The sequence below is a fragment of the Pan paniscus genome, chromosome 21 (assembly GCF_029289425.2).
Source record: "Pan paniscus chromosome 21, NHGRI_mPanPan1-v2.0_pri, whole genome shotgun sequence".
In the NCBI taxonomy this organism is placed as follows: domain Eukaryota; kingdom Metazoa; phylum Chordata; class Mammalia; order Primates; family Hominidae; genus Pan; species Pan paniscus.
The window spans coordinates 50714580-50738516 of NC_073270.2; the positions used below are offsets into that span (position 1 = coordinate 50714580).

At 38.2% G+C, this 23937-nt stretch overlaps 1 protein-coding gene across 1 annotated transcript in view; it reads left to right on the plus strand.

The window, feature by feature from the left end:
* STK4 (serine/threonine kinase 4) overlaps nucleotides 1-23937 on the plus strand; it is a 113311-nt gene that overhangs the window by 14970 nt on the left and 74404 nt on the right. The window contains exons 4-9 of the mRNA XM_003825944.6: nucleotides 409-523; nucleotides 5729-5893; nucleotides 13670-13837; nucleotides 15752-15889; nucleotides 18978-19106; nucleotides 19757-19943. Of these exons, the coding sequence (XP_003825992.1) occupies nucleotides 409-523; nucleotides 5729-5893; nucleotides 13670-13837; nucleotides 15752-15889; nucleotides 18978-19106; nucleotides 19757-19943 (902 nt within the window). The remainder of the gene's footprint in view (nucleotides 1-408; nucleotides 524-5728; nucleotides 5894-13669; nucleotides 13838-15751; nucleotides 15890-18977; nucleotides 19107-19756; nucleotides 19944-23937) is intronic.

A 23937-nucleotide genomic window follows, 5' to 3' on the forward strand; every position in this document is an offset into this window, starting at 1 on the left:
TTGGGATTACAGGTGTGAGCCACTGCACCTGGCCCTGTATCATTATTTCTTAAATAAACTCCCTAATGTTGGATGGACATTTAGATGATATCTAAATTTCCACTTTTGTCAATAGTGCTATGATGGTAACTGTTACTTTTTGAACATTTATAATTCTTTTTTGAGGATAAATTGTAGACATAGAAATGCTGGTTAAAGAACCCACCAAGTTTTTTATACTTTCGTGATTTATTACCCTCCAGAAAAGCTATACCATTTTGCATTCTTATCAGGAGGTTGTCCATTTTATCCTTAACTATGAATAATTGATCTTTCCAGATGAGGAATTAATTTGTATATACTTGCTAGCATGAATTAAGAGATATTTGAAGGCCATTTTATTAATTTGTATTGTCTCTCTCTCTCTAGCCCTCATGTAGTCAAATATTATGGCAGTTATTTTAAGAACACAGACTTATGGATCGTTATGGAGTACTGTGGGGCTGGTTCTGTATCTGATATCATTCGATTACGAAATAAAACGGTAGGTTTACCTTCTAGAACAATGCAACTGAGCTAGTTTCTTATGCCATCTTCTTTTCTCTGCCTCTTTTTCAGGGCATTCTCCTACTAGAGAGACGACTGTCAGATTTCCCCTTTTCCATGGTTATTTTCCGTCTTTATTCTTTTATGTCTCCTAAGAGTGACAGCTTTTTTTTTTTTTTTTTTTCAAGAGACCAGAGTCCCCTGTCACCCAGGCTGGAGTGTAGTGGCACAGTCATAGCTCACTACAGTCATAGCTCTACCTCCTGGGCTTCAGTGATCCTCTCACTTCAGGCTCCTGAGTAGCTGGGACTACAGGCATGTACCACCATGCCCAGCTAATGTTTTGTTCTGTTTTTTAATTTTTTTGGGGGGGGGGAGACGGGGTCTCACTATGTTGCCCAGGCTGGTTTTGAACTCCTGGCCTCAAGCAATTTTCCCACCTCAGCCTCCCAAAGTGCTGGGATTACAAGTATGACCCCCCCATGCCTGGCAATGTGGCAGTTTTGACACCAATTTAGTCCAGTGATTTTTACCATGCTTTGGTTATTTCTTACTGGGAAGAAAATGACTGTTAGATCTTAGTTATAGAATGAATTTTAAATGTTTAAATTTGGATTTGGATTTGGGTTTCTGCTTCTACCTATTGTGTTCACAAATTAAATTCCTGTATTTCCTGTTAATCAGAGAATAATCCCCTTATGAAAGATTATTTGCTGATACTGTGGTTACAGTATAAGACCTAGGAGTCATGGGTTCTAGTTCTGGTTCAGTTACTTAATCTCTTTATGTATTCATTCAGTAAATATTTCTTGAACACTGTTTTAGGCCTGAAGGATCTAATAGTAAATAAAACAGATGACAACTCTGCTGTCATGGTAGTGTACTTCGGAATAGGGCAACAAAAGCAAATTAATGGTAACTATTAATAGAAAAGATATAATAATGATATATACTATGAGGAAAATGAATGAGAATGAAGTGATGGTAAAGTTGTGGAGACTGGTGGGCTATTTTAGAGTAGATAGTTGAGGAAGGTCACTCAGAAGTGGTGACGTTTACAGGAAGACTCAAATGACGAAAAAGAGCTAAGAGTCCTGAAGGAACATTGTGGGTGGGCAGTAACCAGTGCAAAGACCTTGAGGCTGGAATGAGTTTGGCATGTCTGAGTGATAGAAGGGCTACCATGACTAGAAGGGAATAGGCAAAGGAGAAGCTGTAGGAGATGAGGTTTGGCAGGTGGGCAGGGCTAGATTGTATTAGATATTGCAGGTCATGGGAATGAGTTTGAATTTTATTCCAGGTATTATAGGAAACCATTGCTGGATTCTAAGCAAGTGAGCGAGCCATCTGATGTATGTTTTAGAAAGATAACTCTGGGGCTGGGTGTGGTACCTCATGCCTGTAATCCCAGCACTTGGGGAGGCTGAGGCGGAGGATTGCTTCAGTCTAGGAGTTCAAGGCCAACCTGGGCAACATAGTGAGACCTCGTCTCTACAAAAGAAAAAAGAAAAACAAAATTAGTCAAGTGTGGTGTCATGCGCCTGTAGTCCCAGCTAACTTTTGGGGTGTGATGGGGGTTGAAGTGGGAGGATTGCTTGAGCCCAGGAGGTTAAGGCTGCTGTAAGCTGTGATTGCGCCACTGCACTGCAGCCTGGGCAGCAGAGCAAGACTCTGTTTCAAAAAATAAAAAAGATAACTGACTTCTGGGTAGATTGTGGGTGGATAAGTGGAGAAGCAGAGAAAATCTTAGCCTGTGGTTTTTTTGTCTTAATAAGAAAAATAAGAATAATAATATCTGTATTCCATATTTGCAAAGTTGGGAAAATTAATTTAAATATGTAAAAGTACTTTGTAAATTGTGAGGTGCTACACAAATTATAAGGTGAGGGTGTTTTAAAACTGAGTTATAACTTTTGGATTATTCATATACTATCTTCTTAATTTACATTATTCAGAATTAGTGTGTTTGCTTAATCAAATAGCAAGTTCTTTAGGAATAGTATCCTAACATAAGATATATGTAAAGAAGTTCCAAAACTGGAATAATTTATTGAATTAAACATTGGATTTCAGGGCTTCTTATATGCAGCATTAAGTCAATTTATTTCAGGTATTTTAAACTAGTCCAAAATTAATTTTGATGGCACTTTTGGTTTTTTTTTTGCCATTGTAATAGTAGGTTATTATATTTAAGTAAATTTTAACTTAATTACTAAGTGCTGGTTTTTTGTTGTTGTTGTTGGTTTTTTTTTTTTTTTTTGAGACAGAGTCTCCTCGCTCTGTTGCCCAGGCTGGAGTGCAGTGGTGTGATCTCGGCTCAGTGCAAGCTCCGCCTCCCAGGTTCATGCCATTTTCCTGCCTTAGCCTCCCTGGTAGCTGTACTCCCTAGTACAGGCGCCCACCACCACGCCTGGCTAATTTTTTATGTATTTTTAGTAGAGACGTGGTTTCACCGTGTTAGCCAGGATGGTCTCGATTTCCTGACCTCGCGATCTGCCTGCCTCGGCCTCCCAAAGTGCTGGGATTACAGGCATGAGCCACCGTTCCCGGCCTAAGTGCTGATTTTTAATTACTACACGTTATTTTGCCAAATGTTATAACTCTGCCCTGTCCACCATGATATCCACTAGCCGCATGTGGTTATTAAGGACTTAAAATGTGGCTAGTCTGAACTGAGATATGCTGTAAATATAAATTATACACCAGAGTTTGAAGAATTATTGCCATAAAAATTGTAAACAAAAATCTTTGATTTTTTCATATTGATGACATGGTGGAGTGATAATATTTTGGATAAATATGGTTAAGTAAAGCAGATTATCAAAATTAATTCTTTCTTTTTTTTTTTTTTTTCAAAGATAGAGTCTTGCTCTGTTGCCCAGGCTAGAGTGCAGTGGTGTGATCATAGGTCACTGTATGTTGGAACTACTGGGCTCAAGTGATCCTCCTGCCTCAGCCTCCTGAGTAGCTGGGATTACAGCACCAGCCACTGCGTCTGCTTGTTTCCTTTTTCAATGTGGCTACTAGAAAATTAAAAATTATATTTGTGGTTCCCATTATATTTCTATTAGGCAGTGCTACTTCAACTGATTAACTTAACTGGTTAGAATAAAGAGGTGGTAAGTCAAGTCATGAGCTTTGTTCTCTTCCACTATAGAAGGTACCCCAGACTCTAGCCTACTACCTTGCCAGTAGTGTTTGCCTGGACTTTAGTGAAAGCTTTATCATTTCTCTCTGACCTTTGGCATAAATGACTTAACTTGTCTGTGCCTCAGCTTCATTATGTATAAAATGATGATGATAATAATAGTTCCTCTACCTCATTTAGTTGTTATAAGATGAAATGAGATTACATAGTGCTTAGCATGGATTAAACACTTAGTAACGGTTAGCCTTTATTTATTTATTTATTTATTTTTGAGACAGAGTCTGGCTATGTCACTCAGGCTGGAGTGCACACAATCTCAGCTCACTGCAACCTCCGCCTCCCGGGTTCAAGTGATTCTCCTGCTTCAGCCTCCTGAGTAGCTGGTTTACAGGTGCCTGCCACCACACCCAGCTAATTTTTGTATTTTTAGTAGAGACAGGGTTTTGCCATGTTGGCCAGGCTGGTCTTGAACTCCTGGCCTCAAGTGATCTGTCCGCCTCAGCCTCCCAAAGTGCTGAGATTACAGGCATGTGCCACTGTGCTTGACTTTTTTTCATATTATTAGCATAGGACCTGGTGCTTATTAAATATTGATTGATAATATCAAAGGTGTTAAATTATGACATATTAATTGATTTTCATGACACTCTTAAAAGTTATATTCCTATTTTATAGATTGGGAAACAGGCTAAGAGAATAAGAGAAGGTCAGTAACTTGCTTAAGTCACATGAAAGTAGAGCCAAGAGTAAAAGCTACGTCTTCCTAGTCCCAAATCCTACAGTTTTTGCACCAGAGCACACTCCATTTCACATCTGAGGTGTTTGTCAGAAGGGGAACTATGTAACAGTTTGTTGACAGATTGAGTTTGTTTAGGACTGGTGTCGGGTCTGCAGAAAGTCTATATTGGCCAGATCAGATATTCTATACTAGTTTCTAGCATTCTCACTTTCATTTATTTATCATCGTTCAACAGATATTTTTTTCAGTGCCTACTGTGTGCCAGGTGGCTTTATTGGTATTAGGGAAACAAAAGTAAACAAATCAGACATTTTTAGGAGCTTGTGTTTCTAACAGGGATGATATCACATACATAGATAAATAATGGGTAATATGTCAGATGGTAGTATACTGCAGTGACAAGGTAATTTAAGGGAATAGAGTATGAGCTAGAAATGGAGTAAGAAAGCCCTCTCCATTTTCTGAGGAGGTGATATTTGGGCAGATTACAAACTGAGGAAGCATACTGGATAGACATCAGGATGAAGAGAATAGGCAGTTGAAAAGTCCCAGAAAGGGGAGTGTGCTTAGAGTGTTTGAGGAACAGCAAGGAAGCAAGCCCTTGTTGAAACAGATTGAGCAAGGTAGAAAGTGGTAAAAGATGAAGTTAAAGAGGTAGCTGAGAGCCAGATCATGTAAAGCCTTGGTAAGGACTGACTTTTATTTTAAGTGGGTTAGGAAGACATTGGTAGGTTTTGACTCTGGCTTACATTTTAATTATAGCTTCTGTGTGGAAAATACATTGTAGAGTGTCAAGAGCAGAAGCAAAGAAGCCAGTCAGGAGATTATGAGAATAGTGCAGTCAGGACACGATGGTGACTTGAACCATGGTGATTACAGAGGGTGTATTTGGATATACAGTGTTTTGAAGATAGAGAAAAGTCAAGGATGACTTCAAGGTTTTTGACCAGAGCAACTGAAAGAATAAAGTTTCCTTTTACTGAAAGAGGGAGGACTGTGGGAGAAGTGGAGTAGGTTGGAAGGATCAGAGGGAGAGGGGTAAGGTGATAGACATAGAGTTTGATTTTGACATGTTATGCTTATGATGCTGGCTAGGTATTCTAGTTGGAGATACATAAATCTGATTGAGGGGAGATCTGGTATGGAAATATAGCCTTGGGAGTGGTCAGTGTATCTATGGTATAAGCAGTCAGATGCTGTTCACAGGTTGAATAAGATCTGTTTATATTAAAGAAAGGTTTGGATCTGATTTTTCCTCCTTTTTCTAATGCGCTGATATAAACTGATAGAATTTGAACTTCTTATTCTTTTTTCAGTTAACAGAAGATGAAATAGCTACAATATTACAGTCAACTCTTAAGGGACTTGAATACCTTCATTTTATGAGAAAAATACACCGAGATATCAAGGCAGGAAATATTTTGCTAAATACAGAAGGACATGCAAAACTTGCAGATTTTGGGGTAGCAGGTCAACTTACAGTAAGTAAAAATATTACTTGTATTGATAATTTTCATTTCTGTCCTGAGAAGCAGTTCCTTTTATTTACCTATTTTTAAAATATAATACTTGACTTAATTGTATTAGTAAAAAATCACAGAATCTGCCAATAGGTTACAAAAGAGCTAGTTAGTGGGTTATTTTAGATCTTTTCCTGGGGTTCAGGTCACATAGCTTAACTTTGTTCAACTTTTATAAAGATGAAAAGTAAAGCAAGAAATGATAGATTACTCTAGTGCACTACATCAACATATTTATAAAAGGAAGAAAAATTAAGAGGAAGAAAAATTAAGTCCAAACTGCTTTCCTTGACTAAGACATAACATCATCTCATTCAACTTCCAGGTAGTACTTGGCAGTTACTGTGCTGAAAACACTCTGTTCGTTTGAGTCCAGGATACAGTCTCTTGATTCTTCTCCTGCCTAACTAGTGCATGGAAGTGAAAAAAGAAAAAAAAAAACTTGTTTTCAAAATAGGAAGTCTAGAATTATTTGATTCTACATAAGTATATATGAAAGTATATATAGAAAAATAGAAATAGTTTTAGGCAGGTATACTCTAAAATTTGCAAAAATATTACATATCAAGTGGTTTTCTTGGGTGGTAGAATGAATATATATAGTGTGTGTTTAGAACTGGTGTTATGTACGGTTTTTTTTTTTATTATTTTTATTTTTTTATTATAAGTCTGCCTGGGACATGTTAGGGAGCCTCAGGTATTGTAACAGCACAGAAATTGCTTTGATGTTTAAAATAAATCAGAACCTTATTCAGTATCATGATTTGTGGGCTCTCCAAAAGGTTTTGTTGTTAACACAAAAGTAAACAGTACCAGACAATATTACCTAAACCACAGTCTTAGTCAGGAAACCAAATTGAAAAAATACACCCTCTGATGGTCTATAAAATAATATAATATTGGTCGGGTGCAGTGGCTTATGCCTGTAATCCCAGCACTTTGGGAGGCTAAGGTGGGAGGATCACTTGAGGTAAGGAGTTCGAGACCAGCCTGGCCAACATGGTGAAACCCCGTCTCCACTAAAAATACAAACATTAGCCGGACATGGTAGCGCACGCCTGTAATCTCAGCTACTTAGGAGGCTGAACCTGGGAGATTGCGCCATTGCACTCTGCACTCCAGCCTGGGCAACAGAGTGAGACCCCATCTCAAAAAAAAAAATGTGTATGTATGTATGTGTGTGTGTATATATATGTGTGTGTGTGTGTGTGTATATATATATATATATATATATATGTATCCATTCCATTTAGTAATTTTAGTAATTGATTGATTACCCAATAATGACTTACAGTGTTCTTATTGCTATAATGCCTGCCTTGGCAGAATTTTTCTCCCCTTTAATATGTACAATTCAGTGTTTAGTATATTCACAAAATTGTGCAACTATTGCCAATGTCTAATTCCAGAACATTTTCATCATCCTCAAAATAAACTGTACCCTTTAGCTGTTAGTCCCCATTCTCGTCCCAGCCCTTGACAACCACTAATCTACTTTCTGTCACTATAGATTTGCATATTCTGAATATTTCATATAAATAGAATCATACATAATGTGCCCTTTTGTTTCTGGCTTCTTTTGTTTAACATAATGTTTTTGAGTTCATCCATGTTGTAACATGCATCAATTCTTCATTCCTTTTTATTGCTCAGTAATATTCCATTGTGGCTGTAACACATTTTGTTTACTTATTCATTAGTTGAATATTTAGATTGTTTCTGCTTTTTGGCTGTTAGGAATAATGCTACTGTGAAATTTGTGTACAGGTTTTTATGTGAACCGTTGTTTTCATGTGATACACAGAGTTGCTGGGTCACATGGTAACTCTGTGTTTAATTTTTTAAGGAACTGCCAAACTGTTTTCCAAACTGGCTCACCATTTTGTGTTCCCTGCTGATGTATGAGAATTCCAACTTCTCTGCATCCTCGCCAACATTTTCTTTTTTGTGTTTTTGATTATAACCATCCTAGTGAGTATGAGGCAGTATCTCTTTGTGGTCTTGATTTGCATTTTACTAATGACTAGTGATGTCGTCTGTCATTTTTTCTGCTTATTGGACATTCGTGTATCTTTGGGAAAATGTCTATTTAAATCTTTTGCCCATTTTTAATTGGGTTATTTACCTTGTTATTGTTGAATTAAGAGTTCTTTATATATTTTAGATATAAGTCTCTTATGTACATGATTTGCAAATATTTTCTCTCATTCTGTGGGTTGTCTTGAAGGTGTCCTTTGAAATACAAAATTTTTAAATTTTGGTCGTGTCCAGTTTCTTTTTTCTTTTGTTGCTTGTGCTTCTGGTGTCACATCTAAGAAATCATTAGCTAATGCAGGGTCATGGAGATTTACTCCTATGATTTCTTTGAAGTGTTTAATGGTTCTAGCTCTTATGTTTAGATCTGTAATCTGTTTTGAGTTAGTTTTCATGGTGTGAGATAGGCATCCAATTTCATTCTTTTATATGTTGATATGTAGTTGTTCCAACATTTGTTGAAAAGACTGTTTTTTCTTTGTTGAAATGTATGAGTTTATTTCTATGCCTTCAATTCTATTCCGTTGACCTATATGTCTGTCCTTGCACCAGTTCTATGCTGTCTTGATTACCGTAAGTTTGAAGTAATTTTTGAAGTTGGTTAAGTGTGAGTGTTCCAACTTTGTCCTTCTATTTCAAGATTGTTTTGGCTATTCTGGGTCCCTTGTATTTCCACATAAATTTTAGGATCAGCTTGTCAATTTCTGCAGAAAAGGCCGTTGGGATTTTGGTAGACATTATTTTGAATCGTAAATCAGCTTGAAAATACTGCCATTTTGGCAATATTGTCTTCCGATCTATGAACATAAGCTGTCTTTCCATTTATTTAGATTTTCTTTAATTCTTTTAGCAATGTTTTATAATTTGCAGTGTACAAGTTTTGCATGTATTTGGTTAAATTCATTCCTAAGTAGTTTGTACTTTTTGATGCTATTTTAAATGGATTTGCCTTATTTTCAGATTGTTCATTGCTAGTGTAACATACAATTGATTTTTGTATATTATCTTGTGTCCTGGCACCTTGCTGGACTTTTTTTTTTTTAAATTAACTGTGAACATGTATGTTGTTTTGTTAAAAAAAATGAGATTTTTTTTCCTTCACTAAAATAAACTGAAACTGTAGTACAAGATGATCTGACTTGGCTGTTTGGTTGTGACACCTCCAGTACTACTAAGTTTAGCCCCTCTCCGGTTTCTTGTCTAGAGGCTGTAGGCCTTGTTGGCAGCTTTCTGGGAAGTGGTGGTGGTGGTGGCAGTGGGGATTGTTAACATGTTAATGCTCATTTAATGTTCCTGATTCACAACACTACCCACACTCTCTATAGTCTAGAGATCCTCGGTTTCACTCCCCAGAGAGTACACCTCCAGTCTAATGCCAGGGTGGGGCGAGGGAAGCCCACTAGTTGCTTGATGGGAGAGGAAGGTTTAGGGTGCTTAGCTGCTTCTTAACTCTTTCAACCCAGGCTTCCTATTTGGATGTCCGTTTTCACCCCTCTTTTCTCTGCCTGATGCCACCAATTTCTAAGTCTTTTGGAGGGGTTGGTGTTAAAATCAGGTTGTTTCCTAGTTTTCCTGGCGACTGACTGAGGATTCCATCTGATAGTCTGTTCAGTTAGTTACTATTGGGCCATCTGCTCTCCAGCTTTTAAAATTTTGTGGCTGTAGTTATTTTCCCCTTTGTTTTTTTATTCTTGTAGATTTATTCTTAAAAAACAATCCTTTTAGTATCTTTTTGAGTGAGTTTTGAGAGATAGTGAAAGTAAAATGTATTTGCTCAAGCTGCCATCTTTACCCAAGACTCTGTAATATTATTTCTGGTGGCAACATGGGTATTTCATTGTATGGATATAGCATGATTTATTTAACTCTTTCCCTACAGTTGGATGTTGGGTGCCCATTAAGGTTGCTTAGAGTTTTCCCACCACTATAAACATAAACTCTGTGATTAACATTCTTGCAACTAAATTTTTCAGCATTTCCTTGAGTAAATCTTAGGATAATTTATTTACGTTGGAATCTGGGTCAGAAAATATGTGAATGTATATTGGCAAAGTGCTTTTGATGCATAGTGCTGAATTTCTTCTAGAAGTGAACAGTTTCAGTTTCCAACTTCAGTATATAAATGTGCTCTTTTCCTCTCATATTTGCTAATGCTGAATGGGCAGTAACTTGTATCTTCCCTGCTATTTCTCAAAGCAGTTCACATATTTTTGCATTTAATTATTGGCCATTTATAAAAATTCGTTTGTAAATGTTCATTTTTGTGTGTGTCAGTTTTCCTAATTGAATGTTGTACTTTTTTTTTGTTTTTGGGAGACAGGGTCTTGCTCTGTCACCCAGCCTGGAGTGCAGTGGCACAATCACGGCTCACTGCAGCCTCAACCACCAGGCTTAGGTGATCCCCCCACTTTGGCCTCTTGGGTAGCTGGGACTACAGACGCACACCACCACCCCCAGCTAATTTTTAGTAGTTTTTGTAGAGACATAGTTTCACCATGTTGACCAGGCTGGTCTCAAACTCCTGAGCTCAAGCAATCTGCCCCACTTGGCGTGCCAAAGTGCTGGGATTACAGGTTTGAGCCATTGTGCCTGGCTGAGTGTTGCATCTTTTAAATAAATCTTATTAAAAAAGATAAACTAAAAAAATTTATGTTAAAATTGTTACTCCTATTTTGTATATGCTGAAATATCTTCTAGTTTACTAGTTGTCTTTTAATTTTGATTATGGCTTTTTAAAAAAATACTACATAAGTTTCCAAATTTTATATAGAAAAATCCATCTACCTTTATCTTATGGTTTCTGTCTTTGATGTCATGCTTAAAAATGCTTTTTCTCCTTAACATTATAGAATGGTTAATCTATGTTTTTTTATTTTTTATTATTTTATTTTATTTTATTTTTTTTGAGACAAGGTCTTGCCCTGGCACCCAGGCTGGAGTACAGTGGCATGATCATGGCTCATTGTGGTGTCAAACTCCTGGGCTCAAGCAATCCTCTTGCTTCAGGCTCCCAAGTAGCTAGGACTACAGGTGTGTGCCACTTCGCCCAGTTAAAATTTTAACATTTTTTATAGAGATAGGCTCTCCCTATTTTACCCAGGCTGGTCCGGAACTCCTGCCTCTGCCTCCCAAAGTACTGGGATTAGAGGTATAAGCCAGCACACCTGCTCTGTTGCTCAGGCTGGAGTGCAGTGGCATGATCATAGTTCACTGTAATCTTGAACTTTTGGGCTCTTAGCCTCCCAAGTAGCTAGGACTACAGGCATGTGCCACCATGCCTGGCTAATGTACTGTTTTTTGGTTTTTTTTGTTTTTTTTTTTTGAGACAATCTCGCTCTGTCACCTAGGCTAGAGGACAGTAGCGCAATCTTGGCTCACTGTAACCTTCGCCTCCCAGGTTCAAGTGATTCTTGTGCTTCAGCCTCCCGAGTAGCTGGGATTACAGGTACCTGCTACCACACCCGGCTAATTTTTTGTACTTTTAGTAGAGACGGGATTTCGCTATGTTTCCCAGGCTGGTTTCGAACTCCTGAGCTCAGGCAATCTGCCCACCTCTGCCTCCCAAAGTGCTGGGATTATAGGCATGAGCCACCGTGCCTGACTGTCTAATGTACTTCTTTAAAGTATTCGTTGGGCTTTGTTTTTTATGTTTAAAATTTCAACTTATTTGAACTTATTTTGGTGAAAGTATAAGGTAGGCATTTAAGTGTAGAGTTCTACAAATGACTAGATTCCCAGTGCTTTTTTTTTCATAATCTATTCTTTGCTTGCTGATTTTAAATGACATTTTAATCATAAATCATATGTATATGTGGTATATATAACAGGTTATTATATATACATATATATGATATATATGTACACACACACACATACATATACACATATGCCATAGTGAACTTCTGGACTTTATTTTTTTATTGCTATGCTATTTTACTAATATAACTTTATAATACAAATCTAAGTGGGGTTAGTGTACACTCATTGCTCTTATTAATTTTCAAAAACTTTCTAGCTATCCAAGTAACCATTTCTAATTGAAATAATCCAGTGAAAACAATTTTGACTAGCACCATTTGAAAACACCCTTGCAAATTTGAAGTTTCAGAGCTAAGGAAATGACTAAGCAGTAAGTTAGTTCCTGTGTTAGTTTTTTACATGGGACTGACAATGAGATTGATTTAAATGACCTGTCATTTGCTTCTGACTGGCATTGCCTAAATCACAGGCATTTCAGAAGGAATATCAGTGATGATGATCGGAAGTCCTTTTTCGTATTTAGTTCTGTTTAAAAATTCTTCTTTTGCTGGGCATTGTGGCTCATGCCTGTAATCCCAGCACTTCGGGAGGCCGAGGCAGGTGGATCACCTGAGGTCAGGAGTTCGAGACCAGCCTGGCCAATGTGGCGAGACCTTGTCTCTACTAAAAATACAAAAATTAGTTGGGCATGATGGTGGGCGCCTGTAATCCAAGCTACTTGGGAGACTCAGTCAGGAGAGTCGCTTGAACCCCAGGGCCGGAGGTTGCAGTGAGCCAAGATTGTGCCTCTTCACTCCAGCCTGGGCAGAAGATCAAAACTCTTTCTCAAAAAAAAAAAAAAAAAAAAAAAATCCTTCTTTTGCTAAAGCATAGGAACTGTAGGGAGGTTCTCTTTCAGTAGGGCCATGCCATCCTGAGAAAGTATGCAAGTGGTTATTTGCTGTAATGTGTACCATATCCACATATTCTTCTTTAGCCCATAAACTAAGATATTTTGTATATTATTTTTTATATATCAAGTTTAAAATTTTTTTATTGCACATGTATGCTCATATAAACCTTCAGAATGTTACAGATGTATACAGGATAGACAGTAAAAATCTTTAGTGATTCTGCCTACTAGATATAATTAATGGTTTGGTGTGTATTACTCCAGATTTTTTGTGCTATGATATAACAACGTTTCATATTATTGTTTATTGTTTTATTATTGTTATGATCATCATTATTATATGTATTTTCCTTTTACAAAAACAGGGCTATATTATATATAATTGTACAACTTTTTTTTGCTTTGTAATGTATGTTGTGCATTTTTTTCATGCTAGGAAAAGGTATATATCTTCATTTTTTTTCTTTTTAATATGGTGTTTCAGTATATGGTTATTTATTATATTTAACTTACTATCTTTTGATGATCATTTGAGTTGTTTCCTTTTCCTCCTCATCTCCCCCATTACAGACATTTCTACAGTCTTTGTGCATATCGTTTGAGATACTTGAACATAAGATAGATTTCAAGAAATAGATTTGGATCAAAGGATATGAATATTTAAAAGTTGAATAAATATTGCCAACTTATGTACTAAAATGTACCAATTTATACTACAGTAACATTTTATTTCGGTACCTGATTTTCTATGCTATTATCAGCATTAATTATTAATTTAAAATTTTTTGTCAGTCATTTTAGTTTTTTTAATAATTGATTGAGAATCTTTTTGTGTTTCTTTGTCATTTGAATTTCTTCTATGCCTGCTTGATCATGCTCAGAGTATGGTTTTTATATGTATTTCAAGTACAAGGCATTTTTTTATTGTTGGAAAAGCCTCTTTTTCTCAGTAGTTTTTTTTTTTTTTTCTTCTTTTTTTTTCTGTAGACTTCCTCTGTGGACATCTCAGTAGTTTTAAGCTTAGTGTCAGTCTCTCTCCCTTTCTATTTTAGGATACCATGGCCAAGAGGAATACAGTGATAGGAACACCATTTTGGATGGCTCCAGAAGTGATTCAGGAAATTGGATACAACTGTGTAGCAGACATCTGGTCCCTGGGAATAACTGCCATAGAAATGGCTGAAGGAAAGCCCCCTTATGCTGATATCCATCCAATGAGGGTAAGAAAGTGGACAGAAAGCCAGTGGGGTGGTTAGTTACTGATCATCATTAAAAAGTGAAGTTCAAGCCAGGTGTTGTGGCTCACACCTGTAATCCCAGCACTTTGGGAGGCTGAGGTGGATGGATCACCAGAGGTCAGGAGTTCGAGACCAACCTGGCCAACATGGTGAAACCTTGTCTCTACTAAAAATACAAAAATTAGCTGGGTGTGGTGGCGTGCGCCTGTAATCCCAGCTGCTTGGGAGACTGAGGCATGAGAATCGCTTGAACTCCGGAGGCAGAGGTTGCAGTGAGCTGAGATCGTGACACTGTACTCTAGCCTGGGAGAGAGAGTGAGACTCCATCTCAAAAAAAAAAAAAAAAGTTCAATGGCTTACTTGTTTAAGTTGCAAACAATAAATGAATTATGTGTAAATTTGTAAGTGTCGCTATAGATGATACACCTCTACGGACTCTAGTTGTAGTCATTAATTAATTTAAGTGTGTTCCACCCCTCTCCATTCCAGAGGTTGTGTATTGATAGCCCTCTGGCAGGACATAGGCCATAGAAATGCTTAGTTTGATTTGTGCTACTCTCTCTCTCTGTCTGTCACTCACTCATTTTGAATAGTTTAGACAACCACATTTTAACATGTCAACATTCACTAGAGCTATGTAGTGGTTGTCTCCTTTATACAGAGTATGAACTTTCTACTTTATCAGTCTCCATGATTCCCTGTTGTGTCACCAAGTATTAGCTGCCACTTATTACAGTATTTCTCTAATGTTTTTCTTATAATAGTGTTAAGAAGAAAGCAAACTGTATTTTTGAACTCATGTCACTGAAACCCAGCCTTGTTCATTTTTTGTCTTTCTTCTGCCTGGTCCCTATAGGTGTTTGAATTTGTAAGTTTTGGTTTGTAGATCCCCAGATCCTCTTCATCTGGAGGCTGTGTACTCTCCAACCCCTATCTCCTTCTAGAATGTTAAGGGCCCATAGAATGCATCTCCAGTGAAGCTCTTCCAGTGCTCACACCCTAAGCAGTTCCCAGGCTTAACTGTCCCAGAACCCTTCATCACAGCACTGTTGTAATACACCCCCCCGCCAACCCTGCCTTCCTCAGGGGCTCTGTGGTCCTCTCCATCCTTCCTTACCACAGCTCTTCCTCTTCTCTGATTAATTAATTCTCCTATTAAAAGACTTACACAAATTCATGTTCCCAAGGTAAGTCCTCCCTCTTTTTTGGGAGAAGGAGTGAGGAGATTTACTAGTTACAATTTTAGATTTAAAGAATATAATTTAAGCTGCTTATTTGTATAGTGTTTTACTTTTCAAAAAACATGGCTTTTTTAAAATTGGAAATTTAATAAATAATAGTCTTATTTTTGGACATAGTAGAATGTAACTGCAACGTAGTGGGCCAATTTTTAATTTTTCCCCCTCACACATGCGTTGATTTAGCTTACTTTGGAAGTTAATGACCCCATTGTGATTTTTGGGACTTCTGGTTGATGACCTTATTGTGTAGTTGCTGCTGACATCTGGGGGTGGTAATAACTTTTAAGAGGCAGGGAAACTTGACAACTATGGGGTCAAGGTTATCTTTAGGATGTAGATACTCTTAGGTCTCGCCTTTCTACTTTGAAAGGCAATGTACTGTGGTTACCAAAATAATAATAATAAAAAAGCTTGATTGATGTTGTGAGGTTTAGGAAACAAGACCCATATATGAGAGAGGGAAAAGGAGAGAGGGAGATATGTCAGGTTCTTTAACCATCAGATGCTTAGACTTTTGTTGGAATTTGGGTGAGCTTCTCAGTGGGTAAGTGAAAAATCATTTACCAAGCTTCAAATGTAATTCCAGATGTATTTTTTATTGGAGCATTACTTTTATTTTACCAGATCTTTTTGTTTGTTTGTTTGTTCTAACCAGGCAATCTTCATGATTCCTACAAATCCTCCTCCCACATTCCGAAAACCAGAGCTATGGTCAGATAACTTTACAGATTTTGTGAAACAGTGTCTTGTAAAGAGCCCTGAGCAGAGGGCCACAGCCACTCAGCTCCTGCAGGTATGAATCACCCTGTGATGCCATCTCGCTCCATTTCATTTACATGCTGACCAAAAGATGCCATGAGGTCACCTACGTGGAGATAGTAAAGAAGTATAAGGCAGGCTGGGTGCAGTGGCTCACGCCTGTAATCATAGCACTTTGGGAGGCTGAGGCAGGTATATTGCTTGAGCCCAGGAGTTTGAGGCCAGCCAGCATGGTGAAACCATGTCTCTGCAAAAAGAATGCAAAAAATTAGCCAGGTGTGGTGGCGCATGCCTGTAGTTCCAGCTACCTGGAAGGCTGAGGTGGGAGGTGGGAGAATCTCTTGATCCCAGGAGGTTGAGGCCGCAGTGAGGCATGATTGTGCTGCTACATTCCAGCCTGAGCAATAGAGTGAGAAGCTATCTTGAAAAACAAAGTAAAAGAAGTTTAAGACATTCTCTACCTCTAGGGAGGTTTGAATCTATTTGAGTAGAAAAGAATGTTAAATCATCGAACAAGACAATAATGTAAGAAAATACAGGGCAGTATGGGATTAGAGAAAGGGAACTGACATTTAGTGAGTACCTGCTGTCCGCCACATACTTTGCATATGTGCCATTTAATCATCACATAGACCCTGTGAAGGGTGGGTATTATTTCAGTTTTATAGATAAAAAATGGAAACTTAGGGAGGTTTACTCATTTCGGGTCACTCAGCTGGTAAGTAGCACAGTCAGTATTAAAACTTGAGCCTTTTTTATTCCAAAGCAGGGGTACCATCAAGTCTACCCGAGTCTGACAAAGAATTAAGAGCAGTGGTGGGTACTGTTGTAGTTCAGGGTGGGAGAAGGCCTCTTTGGACTGGAGATGCAAAAAGTGTTTTCCTGGAGGAGGTAGCTTCTAGGCCTGGTCCTTGAAGGACAGGTGGCATGTGGCAGGCAGTATGCTTAGTGGTTAGGAGCTTGGATCCTGGTCAGATTGCCCAGGTTTGAATCCTGGCTCCCAATATACTAGCTTTGTGATCTTGGGCAAGTAACTTAATCTCTCTGTTCTTTTAGTTTTGTGATCTGTGAAATGGGGATACAGTACCTGCCTCATGTGTTGTGATGATTAAATGATATAATGTGTGTTACTTTGAACAGTGTTCACATGTATTGAAGACAGTATGGTATGAACGTGATAAATATTAGCTATTATAATTGGGCTAGGCCAACCGTTTGCAGTCATTTCAGACCCAGTGCCCCCTTTTTATAACCAATGTATATATTTAAAAACTCTCATTACTTTTCTGCAATGAAACTCACATATAATAAAACCTTTTTATGCCCATAATTTAAAAAGAATCAATATTGTCTATGATGTGATGGAGAAAAATAAAGATAATTTATAATGAAATAATATGGCTTTCAACGTGCAGTTACTTCAGCCTGACCCAGTTTGCAGACATAATGAAATAGATACCTGTGCCTGGCATCATGAATGAGTTTAGATTTAAGAGCTGTAAGAAAATCAGAAACTAGCCAGGTGCAGTGGCTCATGCCTGTAATCCCAGCACTTTGGGAGGCTGAGGCAGGCGGATCACTTGAGGTCGGGAGTTCAAGACCAGCCTGGCCAACATGGTGAATCCCCATCTCTACTAAAACAATACAAAAATTAGCTGGGCGTGGTGGCGCATGCCTGTAATCCCAGCAGGAGGCTGAGGCAGGAGAAGCACTTGAACCCGGGAGGCAGAGGTTACAGTGAGCTGAGATTGTGCCACTGCACTCCAGCCTGGGCAACAGAGCAAGACTCCATCTCAAAAAAAAACAAAGAAAAAGAAAAGGAAAAGAAAATCAGAAACTACGCCATTTAAGAAATACAGTAAAAAGAATGAGTGGACACTAGCATGAAACTGATGTTAAATAATAACAGGCCAGATTTATTTGTCTCTTATTACAGAAGGTGGGATATGATATTACAGATTTTCTAAGTGGAAAGAACAAGGCAATATGATATTGTTGCAAATGAGCTGGGTCTTATTTCTAAGTGGATTGCCAAATTCTTTTTCTACCTGGATGGGGTAGTGACAAAATATTATGGAAATGTATCTCCTGTGTTGCATTCTGACCACATTTTGAGGTATACTGTCCATCTCTGGAGTTCTTACTTGGAACTTGTATCCTTTGATGGGTGATGGAGAACAGAGAATGGATTGCCAAGAAACAATGGGGACAATATTGGAGTAAGTTTGGAAGACAACAGGCAATTCCCCAAAAAGAATTTCCATATGTAACTTTCACAGCATAGATTTCTTATCACGTGCTACAAATACAAACAATAAAAACATATGATGGTATTAATATTAAAAACTTATAAAGCAAATTTTAGTAATGAAATTCAGCAATACCCCTTTGTTTCAAGTATCTTTGGTGATTGAATAATATTTGGGTCAAAATCTGTTACATATATATGATCAGTTTTAGTATGTCTGCAGCAACTGCATTTTTGCACTAAAATCCTTTTTACCTAAATGTGTAGTTGGAAATGCTACCATAGAAAGAACAAGTCAGATGAGTAGATTTTTCAGTGATTTCTAAATAATTTCTTTATTCCATTAAGTTCCCCTCTCTAAAATCACCTCCCAAATCACTGGCCTTTTTGCATATCTCTTGAAAACATTTTTTTAGTAGTATCTACTAAGGTGTATACACACCCTGAGACATTTGAAAAATGTGCAGACTCTGCCACAGTTCATGGTCGTACAGGACAGTTCTGTACTTTGCAAAATTGCTAATGTCCCATGCCATTTGTGCTCACCAAACATTGTGGCAGCTATAACATGTTCCCAACATGTTTACACAAGTTCCTCCAGGAGATGATACTCCCTATTGAGAATCGCTAGATTTGACAGAGAGAAATGGCATAGGCGTTTCAGCCAGGCTGAAAAAGATAGGCAAAGACTGAATTTGCTCTACTCAGAGTTATAAAGGGTGTGTGGTTTAGCTGTTGTCCGAAGCACAAAGAGAAAGATCAGATTCATTGATTGATTCAACACATGTTATCCAGTACCTACTGTGTTCCAGGTACTGTTTTGGCACTGTCACCATATAAACTGTCTCCAGTATTTTCTACTTTGTTCTTTTAGCACCCATTTGTCAGGAGTGCCAAAGGAGTGTCAATACTGCGAGACTTAATTAATGAAGCCATGGATGTGAAACTGAAACGCCAGGAATCCCAGCAGCGGGAAGTGGACCAGGACGATGAAGAAAACTCAGTGAGTGGCAGCCATTGCTGTGGGCCTCAGACATTGATGCTTGTTATTTTATGATTGCCAAACCAGGTAAGATGAGTAGGAGGTATTGGATCAACTTGGAGCTGGAGATGCTTCCAGCATAACTATGTCCTAACCTGGATCAACGCATGCTAGAGGGTTGTTGTATCTGTGCTTATTCTTCTCCCAGTGCTTCCTAAAACACTTTTAAATTTTACTCTTTGCCCCTCTATCTTTTACTCAATTTAACTTTTTATTTTAGAGAGAGAATGCTCAGGTCTGGGACTTGGCTTTTCATATCCTTTTGGGGAATCTGGGATCCATACTTAACATGTAGCTTTTACATTTATAGACTTCCTCACAACCCTGAGATTCCAAAGATGTTCACATGAGTTTCTTAGATCTATGTCGCAAAACTCTGTTAAGAAGAGTAGAGGAAGAATTCCTTTAGGGTTAGATACACTGCTTATTATCACATGGATAAATTTGTCTTCTTTGCTTAAGTAACAGCGCTTTCATTTCTGGAAGGTGAGTTTAGGACCTGAATAAGTGTTAAATCTCGAAATATTTTCACTAAGACAAGTAGTAGTTATTCAGAAAACTCAAAGTCTTTTGTCAAATTAGCCCCAATTTGAGATTGTATCCTTTTACAGGAAGAGGATGAAATGGATTCTGGCACGATGGTTCGAGCAGTGGGTGATGAGATGGGCACTGTCCGAGTAGCCAGCACCATGACTGATGGAGCCAATACTATGATTGAGCACGATGACACGTTGCCATCACAACTGGGCACCATGGTGATCAATGCAGAGGATGAGGAAGAGGAAGGAACTATGAAAAGTAAGGCTCTGAGTAAATTCACTGACTTCTTAGACCAAGCATACATATTTCAGAGAAGACAGATTCTCATGGTTCATGCAGGCTTAGCCTTGGGTTCTTTCTTTTGTCACAACCAAAGGAGTAGAAAACCTGGAAGTTTGCGATGGGGACAGGAGGTTTGGTGAGGGGGAAAGCTGGCCTGTGGAGTCAAAGTCAAGAAAGCATCAACAGTGAGAAAGAATTTTGCTTTTGAACCAGAGCAGCCATTTTCTCATTGAATGTTGTCATTATTTTCCTTCCTTACCTTGATCTTTGGAGGCAAGCACATGCATTGTTTGATGCATAATTCCTGTGAAGGTGTAATGACATTCTGAGTTATTTACTGTACATACATCTTCAGTTTATTTTCATGACCGTTTGGGTCTAACCCAAGTTTACCAATACTGTCAGTCAATGAAAGATGACTGTACAAGTTGAAAAGTTCTATCCAGTTTCTTCTAGTTTAAACTCGTCTCTGCTTCTCTCCGTATCTGGCTGATCCTTTTTTGCCTGTGACTAGGCCTAACATCTTGTGTTCAGCTCCTATCTTAGAGTGAAATTCTTGTGTCATTCAGTGCTCGTGGTGCTTTATGTTTCATCCCCTAAACTCAAGATTAAGGCACTGTAGAAATCCCATGTTTGATGATGTACAAATTATCAACTAAATGCCATGTACTAGATTGCCCTTCTCCTCCCCTCCTGTTTTAAAAGTAGCCAGTATGATTTGTTAGTAATGTTCATTTTGCAGTAATGAGCTACTGACCTCTAGTTCTTTTCATTGACTCTGAGTACTAAATTGTCTACTTGTCTTAAGGGGTTTAATTATGTAGATGATTATAATCGCTGTGTAATACAACTAGGCCAACCTGTTAGTATGTGTTGTACATGCACGTGTTAGGGAAATTGTGCCCATTTTTATTTAAAGAATTAATTTTTTTCCAAATGTGATTTTCATAATTCAAATGCTAATTCAATGAGTTGTTTATTCTTTTCAGTTTCTGAACTTGGATAGTTTTAGCATGTCTAATGAGAAACATGCATCTTTTATTATAATCGTGAAGAGAAACTGTTTAAAAACCTAAGCAGTCACAGTCTGAGTAACATTAAATACAATTTGTTCACAGACAGTCTGTTGCAGATTTTGTAATTCTCCCTTTTGGATTACAGATTTGACAGATTTGCCACTTATTTTGAGATTTTTAAAAATTCCTTATTGTTTTAGGAGTTACTTAAATTTATCATTATGGAAAATTAAAACATACATACAATTACACAGAATAATATAATGACCCCTATAGACCTATATCACTCAGCTTCAGCAATGATCAACTCACTGCCCATCTTATTTCAGCCCCACCTCACCAAAAAGCAATTAGTAAATACTTTGTAAAAGTATTCATTTTTAAGGCCATAAAAAGCAGTGAGAGGAGTAAGGGGTAAAAAAGATTCTTAAGGTAATGCAGGCTTCAAAGTCCTGATTTATAGGACATGCTATGACATCAGTGGTATTTTGGGCAAGATTTTTTTTTTTTCTGATAATAACTCTAGAAAATAGTAAAATGAATTAATTCAAAGTAAATCTGAGTCATCATACCATTTCTTTATAATTGATTTTAAATATTTATTTATTTAAGTTATTTTTTTTTAACAGATAGGGTCTTGTTCTTGCCCAGGTTAGCGTACAGTAGGTATGATCAGCTCACTGTAACCTTGATCTTCTGGGCTCAAGCTATCCTCCCACCTCAGTCTCCCAAGTAGCTGGGAGTATGTATAGGTGTGCCCAGCTAATTTTTAAATTTTTTGTAGAGACAGGGTCTTGCTATGATGCCCAGGCTGGTTTTGGGCTCCTGGTCTTAAGTGATCATCCTGCCTTGGCCTCCCAAAGTGCTGGAATTAGAGGTGTGAGCCACCTCTCCTGGCCTGATTTAATATTTAATATTGGACCAGGTACAAGCCTGGGCTCAGATACTGATCTATGTGGTGTTAGATAATTCACTTTCCTCCTATGGGTCTCAGTGCCCTAATCAGTAAAATTAAATTATTACTAAATTTGTTTATTTTCATTGTCCCTTATTCCTCTAATAGTCAACACATTTATAAAAATTGTGTAATTCATGACTTGCAGAACTGAAATTTCTAGAGGCTAAAATTTGTGAAAATGGATAGACTTTCATTTAGTTCCTTATTTGAACCTCTATGAAATGTTTATCCTTGGAAATTAAAATTATAAATGTTAAGGGAGACTATGCATGTATAGCAGGGAGTGTATGGGATATGGGAACCCTCCTTTCCTTCCTGTCAGTTTTGCTGTGAACCTAAAACGTCTCTAAATTTTTTTTTTTTTTTTGGAGACGGAGTCTCACTTTGTCGCCCAGGCTTGGAGTGCAGTGGTGCGATCTTGGCTCACATCAACCTCCACCTCCCGGGTTCAAGTGATTCTCCTGTCTCAGCCTCCCGAGTAGCTGCGACTACAGGCGTGTGCTGCCACACCTGGCTACTTTTTTTGTATTTTTAATAGAGGTGGGGTTTCACCATGTTGGCCAGGCTGGTCTCAAACTCCTGATCTCACATGATCTGCCCGCTTCAGCCTCCCAAAGTGTTGGGATTACAGGTTGAGTCACTGTTCCCGGCCTCTAAAAATGTCTTTAAAAAAATGATAACTGTTGGTTAGTCCGAGTGCAGTGGTGTTTACAACTAATTGATCACAACCAGTTTTTTCTTTTTTTTTGAGACGGAGTCTTGCTCTTTCGCCCAGGCGTGTGCCACCATGCCTGGCTAATTTTTGTATTTTTAGTAGAGATGGGGTTTCACCATGTTGGCCAGGCTGGTCTTGAACTCTTGACCTCAAGTGATTTCCCCATCTTGGCCTCCCCGAGTGCTGGGATTAAAAGTCGTGAGCCACTGCGCCCGGCCACAACCAATTTTTTCTTTGTTTTTCTCCACTCCCACTGTTTCACTTGACTAGCCTTAAAAATAAAAATAAAAATAAATAATCTTTTAAGAAATGCCTGTTCATGTCCTTTGCCTAATTTTTCATGTTTTTTTTTTTTTCTTGTAAATTTGTGTAAGTTCCCTGTAGATTCTGGATATTAGACCTTTGTCAGATGGGTAGATTGCAAAAGTTTTCTCCCATTCTGTAGGTTGTCTGGTCACTCTGATGATAGTTTCTTTTGCTGTGCAGAGACTCTTTAGTTTAATTAGATTCCATTTGTCAATTTTTGCTTTTGTTGCAATTGCTTTTGATATTTTTGTCATGAAATCCTGTTTTTTCTCCTTTCTTTTTTTTCTTTGAGACGGAGTCTTGCCCTGTTGCCCAGGCTGGAATGCAGTGGTGCGATCTTGGCTCACTGCAACCTCCACCTCCCGGGTTCAAGCGATTCTCCCGCCCCAGCCTCCCAAGTAGCTGGGATTACAGGTGCATGCCACTATACTCAGCTAACTTTTTTTTGTATTTTTAGTAGAGACGGGGTTTCACTATATTGGTCAGGCTGGTCTCAAACTCTTGACCTTGTAATCCGCCCACCTTGGCCTCCCAAAGTGCTGGGATTACAGGCATAAGCCACCGCGCCCAGCCTCCTTTCTTTCCTTCTGTTGGATTGATTGAGTCCTCACCGCCATCACTTCCTTTCCCTTACCTTAATCCCCTCTCCCCACTCTCTTCTACCAACTGGCAAAGTGTATGCATAAGTATATGCTTACTTAAATTTCTACTTTCCTAATAAATTTCAAAGTTAATCAGTATCTCTCTCCTCTTCCTGAATAAGAAAAAGGATTTAAGACACTTTGCCTTTTTTTCAAACTGCCTCTCTCATATTTTGTTATTGTTGTCTATTGCTTTGGTTCACCAGGTTTTTAAAAAACATTAGCAGCTGGGCGCTGTGGCTCATGCCTGTAATCCCAGCACTTTGGGAGGCCGAGGCAGGCGGATCACGAGGTCAGGAGATCGAGACCATCCTGGCTAACATGGTGAAATCCC